Below are 22,738 nucleotides of genomic sequence, written 5' to 3'. Positions count from 1 at the left end.
GAAATATTAACCACTGCAGGGACCACACACAACATCCCTCACTTCCCCGGGGGGTTCCCATGATACAGTCAAACTGAAATGTTTTTGCTTTAACATCTCCATCTAATGTGTTTTCTTTGTTCCTCTGACATATGACGACAGTCCAAAATAACTTGCTCTGTATCGGGCCTGCCACACTGGCTATTTTTGGGGCCCAGGCAGAGAAATCAGATAGAAACTTTGCAGAAAGACACTTAATCTTGGATAGATTTAATTGGAGACATCTGGATAACTGAAGGTTTGTTTACTGTGCCAGCATGAGTGGGAAGCCGGAAGAAAGCAGAATGGCCAGATTCTTCCTTATGGCTCATTACGTCTGTGACGTCTGAGCAGTGTGAGCTCGTGTTGGAGGCAGAATGGCGTAGTGTTCGGCTTCAGTGTTGTTACTTTGTGGTGGTATTAGTCTGATCGATCCCTGTCAGAGGGGCTTCTAATCAACAGAGCCATTGATTTCCTCTCCACGGAGCCTGTGAGGTGCCTGCGACACCTGCTAGCAGCCAGCTGACGGACACTTATGCCTGCTAACCCACAGCTGACACAAACTGATGCCAAAGCACTGTGCCGGTGAGGGTGAGTCACACATGCCCAGATAGATCCCACTCTCAGCTCAGGGATGCTGGAAGCCACACAATGTGAGATCCACTGTACTGTTGTTCTGAATCATATCTAATACACGTGGTGTGTCACAGATGGAGTCTTGGCCGTGGTGTTCTGTCACCAGGACGCAGGCAGGAAAAGTATAGATAGTCCATGCTCGAGCAGCGTGTGAAGCTGACTCTCCTGCAGCGAAATGAGCTCTGTCAAAGCAAAGTATCATTGTGATCTTCAGCGTGATCAGCACACTTCGTCTGTAGTGATTTCTCTCTTAGCCGTCAGAGTGCTACGGTAAGCAGTTTTCCTGCGGCAGTCACATGCTCCGGGCCGGGGCTCACAGCCAGATGTCCCCATCATCAATTCAGACAATGCAGAAGGATGTGGCGCGGTGGGACTCTGGGGCAGATGTGTGTTACACGGGGGCTTCTTGCAAAAGTACAAACACATGATCTGCAAGCGAGAGAGGATATTATATTAAGAAGCCTCGTGGGTTATCTGAGCAGTTCCTTCAGGGGCCAATCTGTGCCAATGTATGCACAGGCTCTCCAAGCAGATTTGAATCACTGTAAACACTTGGCTCGAGATAATGTATGTTGTGATTTGATGCCTTACAAATAAAATGAATTGAACTGCATGCAGTCCATCAGACTATAAAGCAGCAGTGATTAGTCAACTTTACTGTTTTCTACAACTATTTTGTTTTTCGAAAAACCTCTAAATAGTTTTAAGCGAACAATTTCCCAAGCCCACACACACACACACACACACACACACACACACACACACACACACACACACACACACACACACACACACACACATACACATGCACATACGCTCAAGATTCAATCTCGATGCAATAATTTGAGGCTTTTCTTTATGCTGATGAATGAAAGTAAATTTAATACTTTTGCTTTTTGGGTGGAGGACCATTTAAAGGTGTCACCTGAGAGTATGGAGAGTTACAACCTGCACTGTCACAGTTTTCTGATATTTCATAGATGGGGAAAGTAGTGGCACATTAGTCAGTGATGGAATTAAGAAGCAAACAGTTAATCTTTCCCATCCCCATGCCCACTGGTGTAGGAGGAGCACCAGTGGCTACAGGTTTAGGAGAGGCTCGGTTGTGTGATGCAGTCTTTTCAACCTGTCTGCAGACTTTCATAAATGTCACCATCAGATCTGCTTTGATCACAGAGCCCCTCTCTCTCACTGCAGGATGACCACACAGCCAGCAGCTCCACCGGAAAACACTCACGCACTTACATTTAGAGCTCCATATATTCAGAGATGAACGGAGACACCGCAGTGCACTGTGAACACCCACCCAACCCCAGCCCCGCTCCCCTCCTCCTCCTCCTCCTCCTCCTCCAAGCGCCCCCTCCTCACATAAACACGCACAACCACGCCTCCAGAGGCACGCGCACAGGCGCAGGCTCGGACACACCTCCTCCTTCCTCCCCATCACACACACTCACAAACACACGCACACTCTCTCAAAGACATAAGCGCGCGCGAGAGCATCGCCGGGTGACACAGACAACATGTAAAAGCAGCATGAAGGACGTGCGCTCGGCTCCGGGAGGCTCACAGCAGGTGCGCCAGGACTGAGGCTGCAGCCCGCGGGGAGAGCGGGCTGCTGCTGCTGCTGCCGCTGCTTCTACACCACCACCACCACCACCATGTCCCCCGCATCCGACGACACGGTAAGGCCCCGCATTCACTTCTTAGATCTAACATGCACAAACTTAGCCCAAGTCATTCCCACCGGGCTCCCTGCTCACGATCGGCGGCCCCCGTCCCCCAGCTGAGCCCTCCGCCTCCGCCTGTCTTTTTCCCTGCTGCAAACGATGCCATTGAAAGGCATCGGGTCAGCCTCGGAGAGGATGGAGGGCCGTCCTGCGCCGCAGCACCAAAATAACAGGAGGGTGCCCGGGTGCGCCGGAGCCAGTGTTGGGTAACAACGAGGCTCAGTGCGCCGCGGCTTGGCCCCTGGGGGGGGTTCAGGCGAACTGCATCACATTTGCTATTCTCTGGAAATCCCTGCAGGAGAGCACACCCCCCAAGTTGTTTTACTTGCAATTCATCACCCAAGTGAATATGAGCCCAATATTCATTAACCTGCATGTAACCATAAACACCGCATGGCACCATGAAGAGGCTGCAGCCATTCTTACTGGTTATTTAACAGATTTTTTTTCCCCCAGCCTGAGATTTTTCCCTCAGTGAGCAACTAAGAGGAGTGTTTCATGGTTTCTTTGCTGTGTGCTGTAGCCATGGAGACAGTATGTGGCATGCTGTGCTAGAAAGTGTAGCCCCCCCCCCATGGTAACAGCATCAGACCATGAAGATGAACAGAGGGAGGAATGTGTTGAGTTATAGTCTTGTACCATCTTGGCTTGACCTTCAATTAAAAACAAACAAGAAAAAACAATCTGTTGTGTCAATGATCAGTGTGATTAAATATTAAGAGGAAAAGTCTTCATATTTCTACAGGGAGTTAGAAGTGTGTCTGTGGTCATCTTCTGTAATGATGACCTCACAGTAGACCTATTTAATTCTGATATTTTATCAATCTCGTGTAGTATTTGCTGTATAATTCCTTGTAGAGTCCTTATGTAGAGCTATTTGTACACTATCATTGCAAATCCATTAATATCTACTTTAACCATGTTGTCTCGCTACACTTGGAGAGCTGATGGCTATTATTCATATCCATTAATGTATTCAAAGTGGTGCTCTTGTTTGAGGCAGATAGATTGTGGTAGTGAACTACTCACATCCTTCACCTCATCGGCTCTATTTTTTATACTGAATGAAGAAGTCTCGTCATCCCGCTGACACCTCATCTCATTCATTTAAACCTAGAAAGATTGGAAGATTGGAACTGATGGATTGAAGTAACTTACTTTTCCTATGTGGTTTAGACATCATTTCCACCGTCATCACTAATAGGATATTAATAATGCAACGCTTTATGCTGTATGGGAACAAATGACACAGAATTAATTCCAGATTATTGTTGTATCAATAACACATGAGTGACCATCGTCCCAACAGTGACAGAACAGCTGATAATGAAATATATTCAACCAGAATGGCAGACTTGTAAGAAAGCAGCAGTTTTCACAGGCTTTCAGAAGCTTTGGCTTAAAAAGCTTTGAAATGCTTAAACTTCATTGGATTTAATTTAATAATTTAAAGTTGTTGATTTTAACATACCAAATTAAAACCTAGATTACCTGAATAATTTGTTACTCGCACAATAAGATGAATATAATAGTTTTACTGTGTAGAAGTAATGTAATAGCAAGGTTGTCATGATAAATGCAATGAGATACTGAGTATAAAATCATAGATCATAGATCTTTTGAAACAGTCTCTTTTTTAGATATCTGATAAAATAAATAGAATAATTGTTTTAATGCAACCATAGCTGTTTGTTTCTGTTTATTAAGTGCAGCCAAAAGTACCCACACGTACTCTACATTATGTCCAGGAACAAGAAATTCGAACAAACCAAGCAGAGCAGTGAATAACAGAAAAGGTTTGTTCGTCATGTTGGTCGTGTGTGAACAGACGTGAACCTGGTGTGTTGTGGAGACATGACAGAGAGATGGCTGGTCAGTCCTCTCTCATCACGACGAACAGATGGTAGCTCAGGGTTGGCTTGTGGGCGAGTGCCAACAAGAAAGCCCATGTGTATGACACATAAAAATCCATTGTTGAAATAACATACATGATATTCTTTATATGCCTAATAAAATCGTCTGCATATTTTTTTTTTTTATCTCAGAGAGAAGTTGTTGAGGAGATGTGAATAATTAAAACTGTAGAGGACAAAATGTTTTGTTGTGCTGCTTATTTTTAAATGTTTGACTCTGTAATAATCCTCCAATGAAAATCAAACAAATCTTTAATATCATCTTTGTTTACATTGTAAGCTCACTAATATATAATTATAGATAACTTATTTAATGGTATCCCAATATTTGCTGCAGTAATACAGTAAAATCAAAAATAAACATGTCTACAGCCATGTTTAGTAATTCATCTTTGAATCAAGTGAAGTTAAAAAGTTAGATTCCTTAGTAAACAGCAGTTTGTTGTGTTACAGTGTATGTTAAATTTGATATTTTTTTAATTAAAAGCTTTGTATCTGATTTTAGTATACAATATATTCATTCTAAATAAAGACTATGTCTCAGCCTGCTATAACTGTTTGAGGTTGTACATGCTGCCACCTCAAATATGTTATATTAACTCAAGGTTTTAAGAGAATGACTGGTTGTCAAGTTGGTAAGATATTGTGTTGTGGCTACTGGCAAGAAATCAACCTTGGGTTGTAAATAAGTCTTTAAATCGGTTACATTTTTACCAGGTCATCTTTACAGGAATCAGACCAAAAACGGATATTGTTATATATATTTGCTTGTAATGTTAATGGACTGAAATGATTTCAGCACATGTTTTGAATCACAGACTAAGTAGATATGTCCTTTGTACAACTTATTGTGTTTTTTCTTGAAACTTTACTTGAAGCCCATACAGTGCATTCAGTTGTTTTTGTTTTATCTCTTCCCACAGGCTGTGTTGATCTTGAATGACACCTAATGGAGACCAATGAAGTTACTTTAAGATGACACGGACACATCCCCCTGATATACTGGCATCGACTTTGTATCAGGACATTAGTTCAAATCCTATCAACGACCACTCTTTTTCTCTCCACTCCTCCCAGCAATGTGACTTGAAAATGATAGACAAACCAGAAATCATTAACAAAAGACACTGCCGTAGCTTTGACTTCATTGAGTCACTGGATGATCCACAGTCTTTTTCATCCTCAATGGAGTACCCGTACAAGAGGGCTGAGCATCAGACATTAAACAAAGATGTCATGTGGAATGGACTTGATCAACAGGGACATCTTCGCTTTTCGTCTCCCGATCTGTTTAATACCAGGCAGTTCCAGCAGCAGAACAGCCATGAAAAAAACAGCCATCTTACATGGTCGGACTCTAAAAAGAGAACAAGATCTAAAAGTGCTCCAAGGGTTAAGGCAACCCTCACTCCTGTGCCCATCTCAGTGTCTCCTCCAGGAGCCAGGAAGGGCAGGGATGCACCTCAGGCTGCATCAGATACCCTGAGGACTTCTGAAACACCAAGAGAATCCTACACATCAAACAGGGCTTTTTTGAATGAGGTGCATCCTATCAAACTTCAGCCTCACTCTCCCCTCTATGTGTCAGACTGTTTTGAGGAGGACAAACCAGAAAAACCAGCTGTAACCCCTCATGTCAGGTGCCGTGTGGACATTAAACCAGACGCTTCTGTACTGCAGCACACATCTAGGCAGGTTCCTAATGTACGGACTGAGCACCTTTGGCAGAGATACTCCCAGGCTAGTAGCAGTCGAGGTTTGTATGTACCACGACAGGTTGTCTCCTCGCCAACACCCACACCAAGCGAATGCTATAGTGGAGATTTTAGACAAGGATACCACTACACCACCAGCATGTCTCCCATTTCCTACCAGCATCTAGACATGCACAGAATGCAGTCACCAACAGCACCATATCTGAGTCAAGAGCAAAGAGCTTACTCAAATCCGAACATACCCACCAAGTTTTTCTACACAGAGGACCCTGTTCGGTATCCAGGCCATCCCTATTCTAGAGCACACTTTCAGGATGATCACTCTAGTTTAACCAGCCATGGTAGTACAATGACATGTCAGTATGATCCAAGGACTAGATTGGTGCATACCCTTCCAGTCAGGCCATATTACACAGAGCGCCTGTCCAACAGAGAGCCAGCACACTCTGCATATAGTAGGCCTTACTCCACGAGTGAGGCAGGGTCCTACTTTTCTCAAGCTCCATTGTCAAGATCTTACTATGGAGATGACAGCCAGTTCAATCCATACCATACTAGTAGCTCAAGGTTGTTTTATCCCAAACAGTTCAGCTCTCCTGAGGAGCAGTACTTTCACTCAAGGCCATATTATACGGAGGGTCGTCAACGCCCACGAATGTCCCAGGCTTTTTCAGATGACTTGTATCGCTCAAGTATATCTGGTTATTCTAACCGGTCTTCTCTGCACACACCACCAAGTGTAAGACAAGACCCCAGTATACCCCCGTGGTTTACTAGCAGCTATGTAGACACAAGTAGACTCGGAGCGGAGGTCAAAAACCATTCCAAGTCTTGGGACAATATTCTATATCCACGGCATGACAGAGAGCAGTCAGTACCTCGTGGACGAAGCTATGAGAACCTGTTTTACCAAGCAAAGCATGGAGCACCCGCTGATGTTACATCTCAACCTGTTATACTTAACCTCTCCAGTTCGCCAAGACGTTATGCTGCACTCTCACTATCCGAAAACTCGTTAGAGAGGGGGTCAAGCAGTCCGTGGAGGAACATCAAGAGTGGGAACTGGTTTGTAACACCGGAGATTACCATAACAGACAATGACATCTCTGCAGCCAACAGCAAGCGGCGTGATGTGCACTCTGTCCGTTGGGATATGTCGGATGCTGAAAAGACTTCATCTTCGAGAATACTGCATCAGAAGCAGCCGTCCACCACAGCAGACATAACCAAAGACAGGAAACACAACAACTTCTCCCTCCAGCAGAGTCTAGAGCAGCTGGACGAACTCCTAGCAGATTTGGTTGTTGATTACAAACCACCAACTTGCAGAAAATCAAGTGTCGACCTTTTGGACCAGCTAAAACAACTCATTACTGAAGATGATGACAAAGACAGAGAATCTTCTGGACTTGAAAACTTAGGCTGTCTGAACACACAGCAGTCCTCTAAATCAAGCCCTGACACAATCAAAGACCCCGATAGTGGGTGTGATGCTTTACAAAGGAGTGCAGAAGAATGTTCTCCAGACCACAGCACAGATGATGATGACACTATGGTGTGTGCTAACAAGAAATGCAACCGGATCGAGAGCATGTTCAATGCTTGCTTGTACTACAAATCATGTCACAGTTGCTACACCTTTTATTGCTCACGAAACTGCCGCAGGGACAACTGGGAGACCCACAAAGAAACCTGCCTTTATGGTCGGGTCAGCAGTGTGTGCCGACACACTCTTAAGTTCTGCAGAGAGAGCTCAGATATCCACAAAGCGTTCTCTCGTGTGGCTAAAGCTGGCTACCTCTCCAGAGGGAGAGGCGTTCTCTTCCTGGGTTTTGCTAATCCAGACACAGCTGACAACTTCCTGCATGTTGGGCTGGAGAGCCTCCTCATGTCTCCCACATACTTGTCTCTCAGAGAACTGGATGGATTCAAGGACAACCTTGGTGAATACTGCAAGGAACTGCAGCAGGCAGGGAATGAGTATGACCCCAATGAATGTTTCCTTCTGAATGTATCCATAGCTGTTGGTGAACTAGTGCCTAATAGACCTTCACCAAGAGTCCCAGCACCAACAGTTCGAAAATATGCAAAGGTGTCCTTGGCCTCCTCAAGTCCTGACAAAAAGGTACTTAAGAGGGACAGTGAAATGGAAACGCTCATCCTCACTCCACCTCCAGGCACACCAGATATTGACAAGGAGGGGGAGGAAGGGAGAAAAGCCAGAGAGGTTTGCTTTGTCAACATCCAGCGTGAGCTCAGGACCAGGGGAGTCTTCCTTCGTCACGAGTATCCCAAGATCTATAATCAGCTGTGTGAGTTTGTGGAGAGCAACAAAAGGTTCACTCCTACCACGATTTACCCAATAGACAAGAGAACAGGGAAACAGTTTATGTGCATGATCATGGCTGCATCTGAGCCAAGAACACTGGACTGGTTGGGTACCCCTCATCTCTTGGATGATATTATATAATATATCACTGAATAGTAATGGTAATGATGTCAGTACACAGTATGTACATACTGTAAATACAAGGTGTAAGCAAATTGAACACTGATACAGAAATATGTGTGTATATGTGAGGAATCTCTGCTCTCTCTCTCTCTTTCTCTCTCTCTCTCGCTCTTTCTTTTTTCTCTCTATTGCCACACACAAACACTAACACTCTCATAGACACACACATATACACTACAGTGTACACTCACTTTTAAAAGTTTCCCTATATTGTTTTTGGCTTGTTTTGATCCTGTTGCACTCAGAAGAGTTAATAGCCTGCATGTAGATTAGGCACAAAAACAGTTATCCAGGTGTTTAAGGTGTGAATATGTTTGATCTGTGCCGTTTCTGCAGACTATGTATGAAGCACATAATATTTATGAAGTACACATCTCATTGCCTCCACATTATAGTGGGCACAGCCAGGTCTCATGTTGTAACTGTCACCCACTTTTGATTTAGTTTGACTAATGTTATAGCAGAAATTTATATTATACCTTGTTGGTTGTAATATTACAACTTTTGTTTTGTATTTAAGTATTGTTTCCTAAGTATACTGTAGTTGTGTGGGTATTTGTTATTATTGCTATATTAGTTATTATTTGATAGTTTGACAAAGACGTACAATCAAACAGTTTTTTCCACCTCATTTATATTTTTGTTGGGTCTTACTTCATCCTGCGATAAGACTTGATGTCATCCTTCTATAAATTGCTTTGTTTGAAAGTGGCCTTCAGACGAAAAAAAAAAAGCATTTGACACGAAGCAATGTATAGGTTTAGCTATTTCTAAAGGCTTGACAGCTCTTGACTTAGGTTGTTTGAATTACCATTGTAAAAGAAGAATTATTTTGCTCAAAGCATGTTATTTATATCAAGTATTTTAATATTTATATTGCTAATAGTTAATTGTTTCATGTTAATGAGATACAAATTGATGCTATGACATGTAAGAGGTATATAATATATATTGAGTATTAGATAATTTGAACATCATTACCTTGAGACCTTATTGTAACTAATACCGCAGTATGTTCTTAAACAATATGCAATAAAAGAGCAACCTTAACATCTATATAGTAAACCCTATTTTAATATTAATATTGAGTAATTCCTTGGAGCCAAGAGCTGCAAAGACTTTGTTTGCACTAAAACATAAATTATGAAACAAGAATGTTCCTAACATAGCTGCACCACTGAACCCAGATGATATGCTTGCTTCCTTTGCCATTGTTGACTCATCTAAGGTTGCTCTTTTACTCGGTTATATACATATATCTTTGTGCAAGACCTTCCACAAGTTTCTATTTTGTGATGTTTATAACCTATATATAAATATATAATAAATGGAATTTAATGAGTGACCTTGTGGCTTTGCATTTCTCCACCAGAGTAATCCCTATCCAGTTTTTGAACAGGAGGTTAAAATAATCTTCCAATCGGCATGATAGACTTGCACATTGACATCGGTTATAAATCGTTTTTGCTCTTCACTGGGGTATTAGATCTCTCTCTGTTTAGTGACACACATGAAGGACTGGCCTGTTCAATGTAGAAATAGCCCGTCCCTCATGTATTCAGAAATAATTTACTTTGTTGGTGTTCCATTATTATAAATGATCTTCTCTTGGTTTTGATATAATGACTGCCGGTGATAGCACAAGAGTGCATGAAATGGATAAGAAAACATTTTGTTTGCATAGTGCATATAATACCTATTTACAATCATTTCATTTTACAGTAAATACAGGTTTAAGATTAGAATGGGGGATGAGGTGTAGAGCACACTATTATTGTTCCTGTTTTTAATAATATGTGGCAACTGATGTTTCAACCAGCGACTGTACATTTGCATTGGTAAATCTGCTCTGATGAAGATATGCTGTCTGTCAAAATATTAGTTTTTGCTTAATAAAAGCTTGAATTATAACCGCATCCTCAAATTTCTTCTCATTGTTTTCTCTGAGACACTGAAATGTTGAGATTCCCTCATCCGTTTCATGCTGTGAATCTTCTGTTGTGTTGCTCGCTAAAGGGTTTAGTGTTGCCTCATTCTTCCATGTTATTAGACCACCACCTAGTGGAATAATGCATAACTTATGTGAAACATAAAATTTGCTTTTTTTATTCAGTCCATTATAGGTTTTCAATCTGCATTCTACTGTCTATTAAACTTTCCTTTCAAAATATCAAATTGAAGGCTTATGGCATTTTGTTTTACCTGTTATTCTGTCATATTAAGTATTAAGTGCAGTGCCAGGGGATGAAGTTCAGGTAAAAGTATTTCAACTGCAGTGTTGTTTGTGAATGACTATAGATCAAGATGCTAAGACAGTGCACCTTCGTCAAAAAGTTTGCTCTAATCCAACAATTATGTGTCTTTCCATCACCTCTAAGTGTATTCTCATCAGCATATTACACATCATCATATTATCATTTTGTCAGACTGTTGCATTCAAAGGCTGTAGGCGTTTTTATTTGCTGAAATTTTGAACAGCTCAAATAGTTTCACACACACACACCCACACCCCCACACACAAAGACAAAACAATAATAATTCACAACTGATATGCCGTAGTAACAAATTGGATGTAAAATCCAGAGAGGTGAGCAGGTATTCTGCTTTTCTGGGTTCCACCATGCCATGTGGGCCCCTGCTCTGCTTTATCTCAGAAGCATTTATTTTATTGTTGGTCAGCTCAGAGTGGTTAGCAGCAACATGTCTGAGTTCTCAATTTAAGTGTGTGAGGGTATATGAGGCCCACAGTTACTAGAATGGTCGCCAGTTATTTCATGCATATTTAAGTGGGATTAGTACGTCAGGATTTATCTTTACAAATAGCTTAAAACTAAATATTCAGTGCCAATGAATGTCAAACAGGATCCAGATGTTCAAATATATACAGAATTTGGATACAAAAATATAACAAAATAGTCTCTTTTTTTAAGAATATGGAACATGCTGCTTTATGACCATCAAGACAAAAATGTGTTATTTCAATTTTTTTTTAAACATGTTGACTGAAATTAGCATAAGAACTTGAAACAGATCATTAGAAAAGTTTTGCAAACAATAAAGAAAGCATTGATTACCTCCTATCTTCAGCATCTGTTTGTCTGTCTATTAGCAGGATAACACAAAAACTACTGGATGGATTACCATGACATTTGGTGGAAGGAAGAGTCAGGGAAGAGCACATTCAATCTTAGTGTGATTTGCAAACAGGGGGAAGATCCAGGCTTTTTTTCCTCTTTCTTCAACATTGTGAGATGGGGCATTTTATGTTAGTTGACTCATGGATCTTGATGAAAAAAAAAATGTTTAATGAAAGTGTGCAATTGGGTGCAGATCCAAATTAAAAATCTGGATTTGGTGAATTTAAATGTTAATAGTGATAGTGATAATAAAAGCAGATTGACAGATATTATTCAGTAAAATATGACTTACAGCGTTTTTGAACACACACTGCACACACACTCCAGACAACACGGACGACACCATCACGCCCCCTGGGGCTTGGCACTACTCTCATCCTATCCACCGCGGGCCTTATGTTTACTATGTGGTACTGTGTACTATATTTTTAGTGCTTAAAATGTGGTGTACTTATCTGTTCTGTTTTTTGCATACTTATATGTTCCGTCTGATTATAAAATGGCATATGAATCTAGTCTATTTCCTGTATATATGGCAGAATTAACAATACAGTTGACTTTGACAAAACCCCCAAAGGCCCGAGTGTGAGGTTTTCCATTGTAAACTGTTGTATGATTTTAAACCAGAAAAACGTCTGTAATTATTATTATTGTTATTATTACATAACTAATATTACCGATTATTCACGACAGATATGTGGGCCTGTTTTTCTACAACGTGAACTACGATGAAATGTCCCTATAACGCAGCTCTCGCGCATGCGTGCGGCGCGTGTCTCCTCGTGATGACAGCGAATGACAGCAGCACAGTTCGCTCCTGCAGCAGATCCAGTGTGAGACGGCTAACCGCCAGCGAACTGCCCGTGTGACTCGACTCATCCTCGGATCGGCTGCGTTTGGAGAGACCGAGGACAACCAGCGCACGATAATTACGCTCGGTGAGTTGTCGAATTCCAGTCAGCACGTTTTATTCCGTCGCGTTCGGCCACTCGGGAGCTTGCAGCCCCGACGCTAAGCTAACGTAGCTAACTAGCTCGTCGTTAGCTCACCCGTCTCGACTAGCGACCGTTAGCCGGGTGTAACTTGGTTTAGGTTAGCAGCCGACTGCTAGTTTAGCTTAGCTTCCCCGGTGTGTTGTCTGCGCTCAAATCAGTGGCAACACGGTGCAAACACTTATTCGCTGATGCCATTACGGCGGCTGGGTGTCTAGTGTCAGTTTCCATCGTAGCCTTTAGCTGACCCAACGGTGGTCTCACGGGAGAATTAGATTTGACCATCAGTACGTCCGAGGCGCCTCAGTGTAACAACCACACCACAACAGACATTATGTAAAGCTCTCTCTTTATGTGTTTGCCGCCGGGCGACATCCTGTCCGGATACTTCTCCGTCCAGTCAAGGACGATCTGAGCACATTAGCAGCACATTAAACTCTCTGTGCCAAACGTACCCCCACCCCACCCAGGGAGCCGCTGGAAGGAATGTCTCAAGTTGTCCCTAACAACACAAGCATTCACATCCAGCGGGTGTAGGCCCTGCGATACAATAACACGGACCATTTAACATCATGCATGTCCAAACACTGGGTATTGTTGTTAGCTGCTTGTAGCATAGAGGCAATGATATTCCCGTTTTGTCCAATATTTCTGATGTAATCCGGCAAAAAAAAGTCAAATGTGAGGCTCCGCTGCTTTTCTCTACTTGATGTCACCATAAATATTGCTGGTGTTTGGCTAAACAGATTACTCAAACACCTACAGAGCATCTGAACTCCAAATCTAAATGTTAAACAATGAAAAAGAGGCTTGATTACAAAGCAAGTCATTCCATCTGTGCACCCCCTAAGGAGTAATATTTTCTCCCCCACTGAGTAGACGAATAGTGACACATTATATGACAGTAATCTGCATGTCTGTGTATGAGTCAGTAGTTAGTTTCTCTTGATTTTTTTTTTTTTTATGATTAATGTTAATCATGAGATTCAGTCTGTCAACTTGTCTGTGTTGCTGTAAAATCCGGTTTCTTTCATGGTTTGAGTGGAATGATTTTGAAGTTCAAGTGTGATGTCACCCACTTTTTTTGCTTTGTAGCTAGATTTACAATATGTCCCAGCAGTTTTCTTGTCAGGATGCAAGATAATGAAAGGTTTGCAGAAAACAGACAAGAGGCTGAAAACGCAAACATTTTATATTCAGGCCAAAACTTCGATCTACTGTATGCTCTTTCCTTCACCTGATGGTTATTGTAAATACGTCACTGCTTCATTATTTCCTTGCATGTTGTTGTTCTCAGATTATTTGGTCTCCCTGAACAGAGTCAGAAATATCTCTAAAGCAGTTTTAAGAAATTTTCTTTTGTCTTTCACATATGAAGAATGTAGCAGGAGATTGTCAGAGTCATACGTGTTTACAACAACAGGAACATTTCTGGAACATTTAGGTGAGGATGATGCTTGAGTTTCACATGCTGAATGCAACGTTTTTTTAACAGCACATTGGACTCAGCTCATTTCACCAAAAGCTTCTGAATCTCGTTTTCTTTCCAAGTGTTTTCTACCTGTATGAAACCTCCCTTTCCATTCCGAGATATTTGTATCCTCCTTGGTTTTTTTCAGGCTTTCTTCCGTCATGCCCACACGCCCCCACTTGCTCACTGTGAATTTTCTGGACATTTTCCTGCTGTATTCTCGCATGAGCTCACTCTGACTTTTGACATTTTACATGGAGGATGGCAGGGAACGTTCCAGAAAATATGCAGAGTAGCTGACTCTAATATTTGCATTCTCACATACAGCCCCTTATCTGAAAGCAGTTTTAGTTCAGCGTCAGGAAGTTGCCCTCAAAACAACTGATAAAGTGTCAGTAACTGGGTTAAGTTCTACGATACCTGGGTGTAAAGTACAAGCTGTAACATTTAACTTCAAGACATCATAGACAATTAGTAAACTGTGTTCCATGTCACTGCTAAATGCTGTTTATCCACAAGTCTTTAACATAACACCCAGTGATTAACTACATATTTAGGTGGATAACAAAAACAGTTTTTGAGTTCCAGCATAAACAATGTTCTGCTGTATTAGGTTTAGAAACATGGATTTAGGAAGAAGCAACTGTATTGGGACACAGCTTATGTGTGTTGTGTGTTTTGTTTTTCATTTTGCCACCACTACAGCTTCTAGTGTCACAGACAGTAGACGCAGGTTAAACATTCCTGTGAGGCAATAGTGGCCTTAAAGCTAGATCGGTGCGCTTGTGTCACGTCAGGACAGATCTGCACGGGGAAAGTGAAAGAGCAGTGCTCGACTCTGCCCTATCTGCTTTAACTGACTGAATACTCCAACCAGAAATTTAATGCCGGCTTAGTGACTGATTAACTGATTTTACAAAAACAGTGTGGTTATCGCTCAAGGTTGAGTAGAAAGTGTCACCCGTGAACCTCGTGTATGTGGAGCGGTGTAAGAAATCATCTAGAAGGGAAGCGTGAAGAGGATGTTGGCTCAGAACCGTGAATACCTTCTGTAGAAAGTGAAATCCTTTTCAATATCTATAAAAAGCATTGGTGTGAGAGAGTGTGTGATTTTTGGAGTGGGTGGAGTGGGCTTTGTTCTAAACACCTTTACTGTGGTGCTGTGAAGTTTACATACATTCCCTTTAAAGAGTAGTGTTGTTTTGTCGTTCACAAGAAAACATTATTTTGAACTTATAAACTTTTTCATGAAGTATTTGGGAAGTGCTTTGGCATTTTAAATTCAAATGTTTGCCACCTGTCTCTTATGCTGCCTTATTGTTATATTAATAGTTCTAAGTTGGATGCTATGTTTGAACGTATGTGGCTGGGCAATGAAACAATATCAATAATTATCAAAATGTAATTTTCATTAATAGCAATATAACAAAAGTCCAGTGTATATTGACATATTGCTCATGCATTGTGCAAGGCTATAGTGAGGAGGTATAACACATAATTGATCTACCACAGATTTGTAAAATTGTTGTTTATCAAGTGTTCATTGTTGTCATTATCTACACACATAGAAAATCACAAAACCACAACCTTCACTCAGGAGCAAAAATCTGTCTTTACTGAACTTAACCATTATGTGACATTTATCCTTATAATTAGCACTATTGCCTGATATGAACATTGTTATCGTGATATTAGGCCGTATCGTCCAGCCGTAGTTGAACATTCAGTCACCTTGAATGAAGGTGTTGCCATTCTCACACAGCTCACAAGTCTGAACACTTCACAATCTGTTTGGTTTTGCTTCTGCTTTAGAGTTCCTCAATGCTCTCCATAACTGACTCGCCAGGTAGCTTCTATGTGTGAGCCACACATGCAAGAGTACTGGATGGACACTGGAGGCTATAGCAGTTAACCTCTCTGCAGGCCACTTAATGGCCTAGTAGCTTTCACTTCCTTTACAAGTATGTGAGGAATGTGCTTATTGGAGAACATGAGTACATACGTGGAACTGACTCCTGAGAGTAGTACCTTTCTGTATTATACCATTACCATTGTAATAATTGTTTCAGTTTTTGAATATGCCAAACTTGCCCCTTTTCAACCTCTTACATGTGAATATCTGTGGCTTTTTCTGCCTCCTCTGGTTGTGAACTTAATAATTTTGCCCATAGAAGAAAGCAATATGAAGACTTCACATACCTTGGGAAATTAATGGTGGACATTTTTCACTTTTAACAATCAGTTTATTAATACAGAAAATAATCAGCCGATTGTTAGATAATGATAAACATCAGTCACTAACTTCATGTGATCATCATTTACCATTTCCCACACTGTGCTTTAGCTTGTATTTATTTTGCCTCTATTATGTCTATTTAGCATTTATAGTCTATATAAACATAAAATCATTTTTTTAATGAATTGTTTTGGTCTTTAAAAGTGAAAAAATAATGAATACAAGTCATAGTCATAACAAGTCAACAAAAAAAGTGTAATATTGTGAAATGATGAGAAGCTACACACATTTAAAACATTTTAGAAAGTGTTGGTGATTGCTTGATTTTTTCATTGAGTGATTGCAGCAGGAGTGTCATATTTCTCATGTGATGAGGAGCAGTTGTGCGTTATGATGAAAACATTTATATCCATGTTTCTCCCCAAACCAGGGAGTATATGTATAAGATTAATATTGTTTTTTTAACAAAAAAGATCCATCACTCATCCATACATCACTAATCCCTGTTTATTCTTGGTTTGCCGAGGGAATTTATTGTAGAACCATCAATATATGCGTGAATCTGCATGACCGATTTGATTTGTCAGGCATATCACCTCTGACGCTGTGGTTGTCTGTTACCTTGTGAACAATGACACTGCCTTGCGGTCATTCCTATTCTGAGGCACCTTTCTCCAGTCTCGTCTGATTCTCTTCCCACAGCCCCAGCTCCACTGGATAAATCTGTGTTTGCTATGTTAGTGACCAGTTACAAAGAGGCGTTTGTGTAAAACTTTCACAGAGAAATCATTCAAATTTCATGCACTCAACTTGGATTGTATGTCTTGGCTGTGTGTGTCTGGAAGAGGACGAGTAATTAGCATACTCTGCTGTGTAGCATCTTGTGAAGCATGCTCTTGCTGTTGTTGTCAGGCCAGTGTGTGCAACACGCTGAATGCAAATGATCACTTCCCTTGCATGATGTGAGCATCATGTGTGAGCCAGAGCTTTACTATTTCCTGTTTTTCCTTTTGAAAAGATATTATTGTAAATGTACTGTGAATCAATACTGATACTGTGGTGTCATGGGTTGGAATGTGGTCAGAGAAGTTTACTGTATTGTCAAGTCGAGTCAAACGTTGGTTCAGAATGTTAGTTTTTTTGGCAGAGTGTTATATAACTGATCATGCACTTTGTACTCTGATTGGTGGTGCCTGCTAAAAAAACATTGCCGTTTATTTCATTGACGCTTCAATGGGTATTCCACGTTTATAAAATGCCGGGATTTCATATTTGAAGCATGAGATATTTAGTGTTTTTGTTCCTTGTATGAGTCAGTCTCCAGAAACACAGGATTCTATGTTTCCTAGAACCTGACTAATATAGATTTTTGGGGGCCAATGCTAATATTTGGGAGAAAAAAAAGTTCAATATAAAAATTGGCAGTGATTCCTAAGATGTTATCAAATCCATATGACACAAACATGCATTGAGGCTTGATATTTTACATTTTAATCTCTAAAACTTTATTGTAAATAACCAATTTTTTTTCAATAAAAAACTTTAACAACTGAATATACAGAACTTTAATTCAGAAAATAAACATATGTTGTGAATACAAATGCATAAATATATGTTATCAGCACATATCAACAACAATGATACTGATGTCTGTGAATGGCGCATATCTGTGCTAATGTATTTATCTTCCTGAAAAAATATCCACCTGTTTTAAACTCCATGTTCTGTTTTGACTTTATGAATTCAAGATAACAAGGATCATTTTGTCTGACTGTACAAAGCTTCTCCAGAGCTACAGTGGATACTATATAGCTGTGTTCAGATGATGAATAGTGTCAATGACAAGTAAATTTACTTTTATATGTGAAACTGGTGGAGTTCCCCTTAACAGTTATCTCAAGAAACTTTAACTAGCTATTGAAACTTGACTGGCATTTACAAAAAGGTAATTTGACCTTTTTGTTATGTTTGCGTTCCACATATTCACGTCATTTACCTGTTTCTGTTCCGTCTTTGTCTCCTTTGTGCTCCAGTTATTTACCTCTCGCCTGCCTGAGCTGGTGAAGATGGTGAAGCCAGACATCCACACTCTGGCCCACCACCTGAAGCAGGAGCGGCTGTATGTGGGGTCGGAAAAGCAGCTAATCCAGAGGCTCAACAGTGATGTGCTGAAGACAGCTGAGAGGCTGTACAGGGCCGCATGGATCGCCAAGCAGCAGAGGATCAACCTCGATCGTCTCATTCTCACCAGGTCAGAGTTACCATCATGATTCACTTTGGCCTAGACATGGAGTTGTAAAAGGAAGGATAGGTGTACAGCCAGGATGTGCTTGATCTAGTTTAGCATATAGAACTTGTAACTTGGTGGTTTAATCTGTAAAAAGGACGATTTGTGTTTGAAGTTCAAAAGCTAAACGGGCAAGTTACTACAGTTTAGATTAGTTGTCCGAAAAGGGAGAGTACAGTGATGTTCTTGTGTTACGTTGGATATATGTCAATTTAAAACGGAATTGTGAAGTAGAAAAAATAAGTTGTTGGTAAAATACATTTCACATTATGCATATTAGTAATGAAACAACCTTTGTCTGTAGTGTGGAGGCCTCTCCTGCCGAATGCTGCCAACATGCCAAAATGCTGGAGGACACACAGTTTGTTGATGGCTACAAGACCCTGGGCTTCCAGGAGACGATCTATGGCGAGTTTTTGGCCCGGTTGAGGGAGAACCCCAGACTGGTAGCTTCCTGCCTGGTGGCAGGAGAGAGGCTGAACCAGGAGCACACCCCCGGGGTCATCTATACAGTCTTCACCTCACTTTATGGCAACTGTATCATGCAGGAGGACGAGAGCTATTTGCTACAGGTTTGGGGCCCTCTAGTGTCACACAGTAGAAAAACAGTTTTATAACTTCTCAGCAAAATTAAATGTTTTTAACTGGTACATGCGTTTTTTATTTTCCTGCCAACTCCTAGGTGTTGCGGTACCTGGTAGAGTTTGAGCTGAAGGAGAGTGACAACCCTCGCCGTCTGCTGCGACGGGGAACCTGTGCCTTCAGCATCCTTTTCAAGCTCTTCTCAGAGGGCCTGTACTCAGCCAAGCTCTTCCTCACTGCCACCCTCCACGAACCCATTATGCAGCTACTGGTGGAAGATGAAGACCACCTGGAGACGGACCCAGGCAAGGTTACAGAGCGCCTCACTCCGGCTCAGCAGGAGCGCTTCGGAGAGAAGGGCTCTGATGACTACAAACAAAGGGTGCAGGCAGCTGTGGAGGCCAACGAAGCCAAGCTGGTGGCTTTGGTCAACAAATTTATTGGTTACTTGAAGCAAAACACCTACTGCTTCCCCCACAGCCTGCGCTGGATTGTGTCCCAGATGTACAAGACGTTGTCATGTGTGGAGCGTCTTGAAGTAGGTGAGGTGCGCACCATGTGTACAGACCTGCTGCTGACCTGCTTCATCTGTCCAGCTATCGTCAACCCGGAGCAGTATGGTATAATCTCTGATGCCCCCATCAATGAAGTTGCACGCTTTAATCTAATGCAGGTAAGTTTACTCTTCTTCACACTTGAACACGTGACAGTCATTCTCCTGAAGACTGATACTGCATCATTTTTTGTGACACAGGTGGGGCAGCTTTTGCAGCAGTTGGCAATGGCTGATGATGATGCAGATCCAAGGCGGAAAAGCAGTTTGTCTAAATTTGATAAGGTATGTGTAACCAGTGTACATTTTCTTTTAATTTTGGCTTAAGTTCCTGAAATGTCTCCTTATGCTAAGTCACCTTTCTGGCTCTCTGTCCCCAGAGTTGTGTTGCTGCCTTTCTGGATGTGGTAATTGGAGGAAGAGCAGCCGAGACCCCGCCCATGTCCTCGATGAACCTTCTAGAAGGCCTCAGCAGGACTGTGGTCTATATTACACATGATCAGCTGCTAGCAATGGTGAGCTCTTTTGCTACCGATATCCAAATGTAAGATTAATAACATTGCATCATAGGTTCTCAACAAACCAGGTCATATGATAAGATTTTGCTGCAAACATTTCTTTGAAACCACTTGAAAAGAACTTTCAAGTACACAGTTTGTGTATTTTGGGTGGACAGAATAACAAAAATACCAAACAATATAAGCTGTGTGTTAAATGTCCTTTTGGTAAAGATCAGAAGAGCAAATATCTTGCTTAGCACATGTCTTCCAGTCAGTGTTGTTCATCCTTCTCTTAGGACCAATTGCATTGTAACTTTTCTGTGTTTCTACACATGTTATCATTATTGAGAGCTTAACTGTACTTCACTTTACACCATTCACACAGTTACAAGTAGCACCAGCATTACATTTTGTACCAGGCAATAGCTTACATTTATAAAGAACAAGAGCTTGGCAAGCACACAGTGTCATCAAACGATGAGTTACTGTGATGATCTTAAGAACAACGTCTTTCCTTTGTTGCGTAGGTGGACTTTGTGCGCAGTGTGACTGCAGGGGACCAACTCCGGGAGGAGGAGCACATGGCCCTGGAGAACCTGCTGGCCAACGTGCCCCAGTCCCGAACTGTGAAGAGCAACAGTCTGGAGCTCACTCCCTCCAACACCCCCCAGCTCTCCCCGGCTACCACTCCTGCCAACAAGAAGAACAGGCTCCCCATAGGTACCTACCTGCACTGCGTCTAAGCCTCTGCCTTTCTGCCACTCTGGTTTTCAGAATAAATGGCTGATGTGTTGATTGGTCTGTATGATGCAACCTCTTGTAATTTCCAAATATGAGGATCTGAAGGATATTTTGCTCATAAGAATATCAAAATCTGAAGCAAGAACTCGTAAATAGAAGGGTAATATTTTGTTTAATGAGAAGCAAAGTAAACAAGCTGAGTGGTGATGGCTAGTCAAAGTCCTGAGTGTTATTAGAAGCTAATGAGCGCCTTCTCAGCTTGTTATGAAGATAATTAGCATGGCCTGGATTGAGGCTCAATTACAGAAATGACAACCAATTAAATTACCAAATATAAATGAGCTAATTTTAATTGGAATGGATGGAAAAGATGCATAGACTACCTTCATTAGCATTTCCAAGACAAATGATGCTGTAGCAACATCCCCTTAATTAGAAACCAACCACTTGTGCCTGCTTCTCTGAAATGTGACATATACATACACAGATCTTGACTTGACACTCTTATGAAATGTACTCTGTATTCTTTCTCCAACTCCCTACCTTATCCTTCTCCTTTCCTCCTGTGCTGCCAATGAATGACCAGGACAACACTTAGCTGCCATAACATCCTGGGACCCCACAAGCACCACTCTGTCTGCCCACATTCCATTAGTAGCCCCTTTTGGTGGGTAGTTGGTCAGTTGTGTTAGAGCTGGAGAGAGCTTATCCCATGTATCAGCTGTTTCACCCAGTCAGCACTCATCTAGCTCAGGCTCCTAGCCGCACAGTAACCACACTACCTCGCTGCCTCGCCACTATTGCGTAGTACTCTCACAATGCTTGCTTTGCTTCGCACAGTGCTTTGGCTCATTATTAGCGCGAAGATGTTTTTCCACTCATTATGTTTTCTACGTTTTCCCCTTTTTGCTTCCTCATTCAGCGGAATATGGCTATTCATTACAAGGTAGAGTGGGGAAATTAACCTGCCTTCCACCTCCCCTCCCGGTCTCCTAATGGAGACACTAGTGTAGTTAGTCTTAGTAGCCTATTTGGCCTGTTCTTTTCTCTTACTATTTTTAGAGGTGCCTGTACCAGCATCAGAAAAGCCTCTAATAATGTTGAAGATGCCAGGTTAGGCATTGGTGAGTAGGCTAATCTGTGCCTCTGTTCCGATACCACATTTTAAAAGTTTTAAGTTTCCCCCAGATAAAATTGCAAATTTAGAAATCACCTCTTTTTTGCCGCTCCAAACAGCAGTTGTGCTGTACTGGCACTGCCATGTACTGACTTCCGGGTGTGTAGTGTTAGCCAGAGCCATGTCTCAAAGGATTTTGATCATATTATGTCTTTATGTTCAGACACAGCTTCAGATCTCTTAAAAATGCTCAATGATCAACACTGTTTCATTCTTTTTAACCTGCATTTTTACTTTGGTAGAGACATTTTTCATGAAATCCACTTAACCCAGAATCAGTGTGATGTGGATGAATGTGTGACATTTCTTTATTTACATTTTTTCTCTTGAAATGATTGGAAAAGAGCAGGCATTCAATTCAAGTGCAGGACCTCGGTGAAGTTATCAGTAGCTGTGATTAGTTCTTTTTCATTTTAAAATGCATCCAGTGGATGGAGCTAAAGAGTCACAGACTGCTGAAGTGCTTCAGTGTTGTCAGACCTGCACAAACAGTTGCAGCAGGTCACACGCACAGAGCAACATGTTTCAATGTAACTGA

General features: G+C 41.5%; 2 protein-coding genes across 4 annotated transcripts in view; both read left to right on the top strand.

The window, feature by feature from the left end:
- The first annotated feature begins 2,059 nt into the window (after positions 1-2,059).
- unm_hu7912 (un-named hu7912) lies at positions 2,060-10,435 on the top strand. Its single transcript, XM_035164979.2, has 2 exons — positions 2,060-2,339; positions 5,221-10,435. The coding sequence occupies exon 2, from the start codon at positions 5,273-5,275 to the stop codon at positions 8,480-8,482; it is 3,210 nt and encodes a 1,069-aa protein (XP_035020870.1). The 5' UTR covers positions 2,060-2,339; positions 5,221-5,272; the 3' UTR covers positions 8,483-10,435.
- A 2,011-nt stretch (positions 10,436-12,446) lies between these two features.
- Positions 12,447-22,738, top strand: part of gapvd1 (GTPase activating protein and VPS9 domains 1) — a 28,505-nt gene continuing 18,213 nt past the window's right edge. For 2 of the 3 annotated variants that reach the window (XM_035165651.2, XM_035165649.2), the window contains exons 1-9: positions 12,447-12,599; positions 18,394-18,611; positions 18,952-19,219; positions 19,330-19,902; positions 19,984-20,067; positions 20,163-20,297; positions 20,810-21,002; positions 21,610-21,690; positions 21,946-21,969. In XM_035165651.2, coding sequence (XP_035021542.1) covers positions 18,427-18,611; positions 18,952-19,219; positions 19,330-19,902; positions 19,984-20,067; positions 20,163-20,297; positions 20,810-21,002; positions 21,610-21,690; positions 21,946-21,969 — 1,543 coding nt within the window. In that variant the 5' untranslated portion in view covers positions 12,447-12,599; positions 18,394-18,426. The remainder of the gene's footprint in view (positions 12,600-18,393; positions 18,612-18,951; positions 19,220-19,329; positions 19,903-19,983; positions 20,068-20,162; positions 20,298-20,809; positions 21,003-21,609; positions 21,691-21,945; positions 21,970-22,738) is intronic. The other variant, XM_035165650.2, reaches the window with a different exon arrangement.

The sequence above is a fragment of the Hippoglossus stenolepis genome, chromosome 9, assembly GCF_022539355.2.
Source record: "Hippoglossus stenolepis isolate QCI-W04-F060 chromosome 9, HSTE1.2, whole genome shotgun sequence".
In the NCBI taxonomy this organism is placed as follows: Eukaryota; Metazoa; Chordata; class Actinopteri; order Pleuronectiformes; family Pleuronectidae; genus Hippoglossus; species Hippoglossus stenolepis.
The sequence above is the reverse complement of the archived record's forward strand: the minus strand, read 5'-3'. Positions and strand labels throughout refer to the sequence as shown.

Excerpts from the sequence above, each read along its gene's own strand:
- unm_hu7912 (XM_035164979.2), top strand. The coding sequence starts at position 5,273 with ATGACACGGACACATCCCCCTGATATACTGGCATCGACTTTGTATCAG.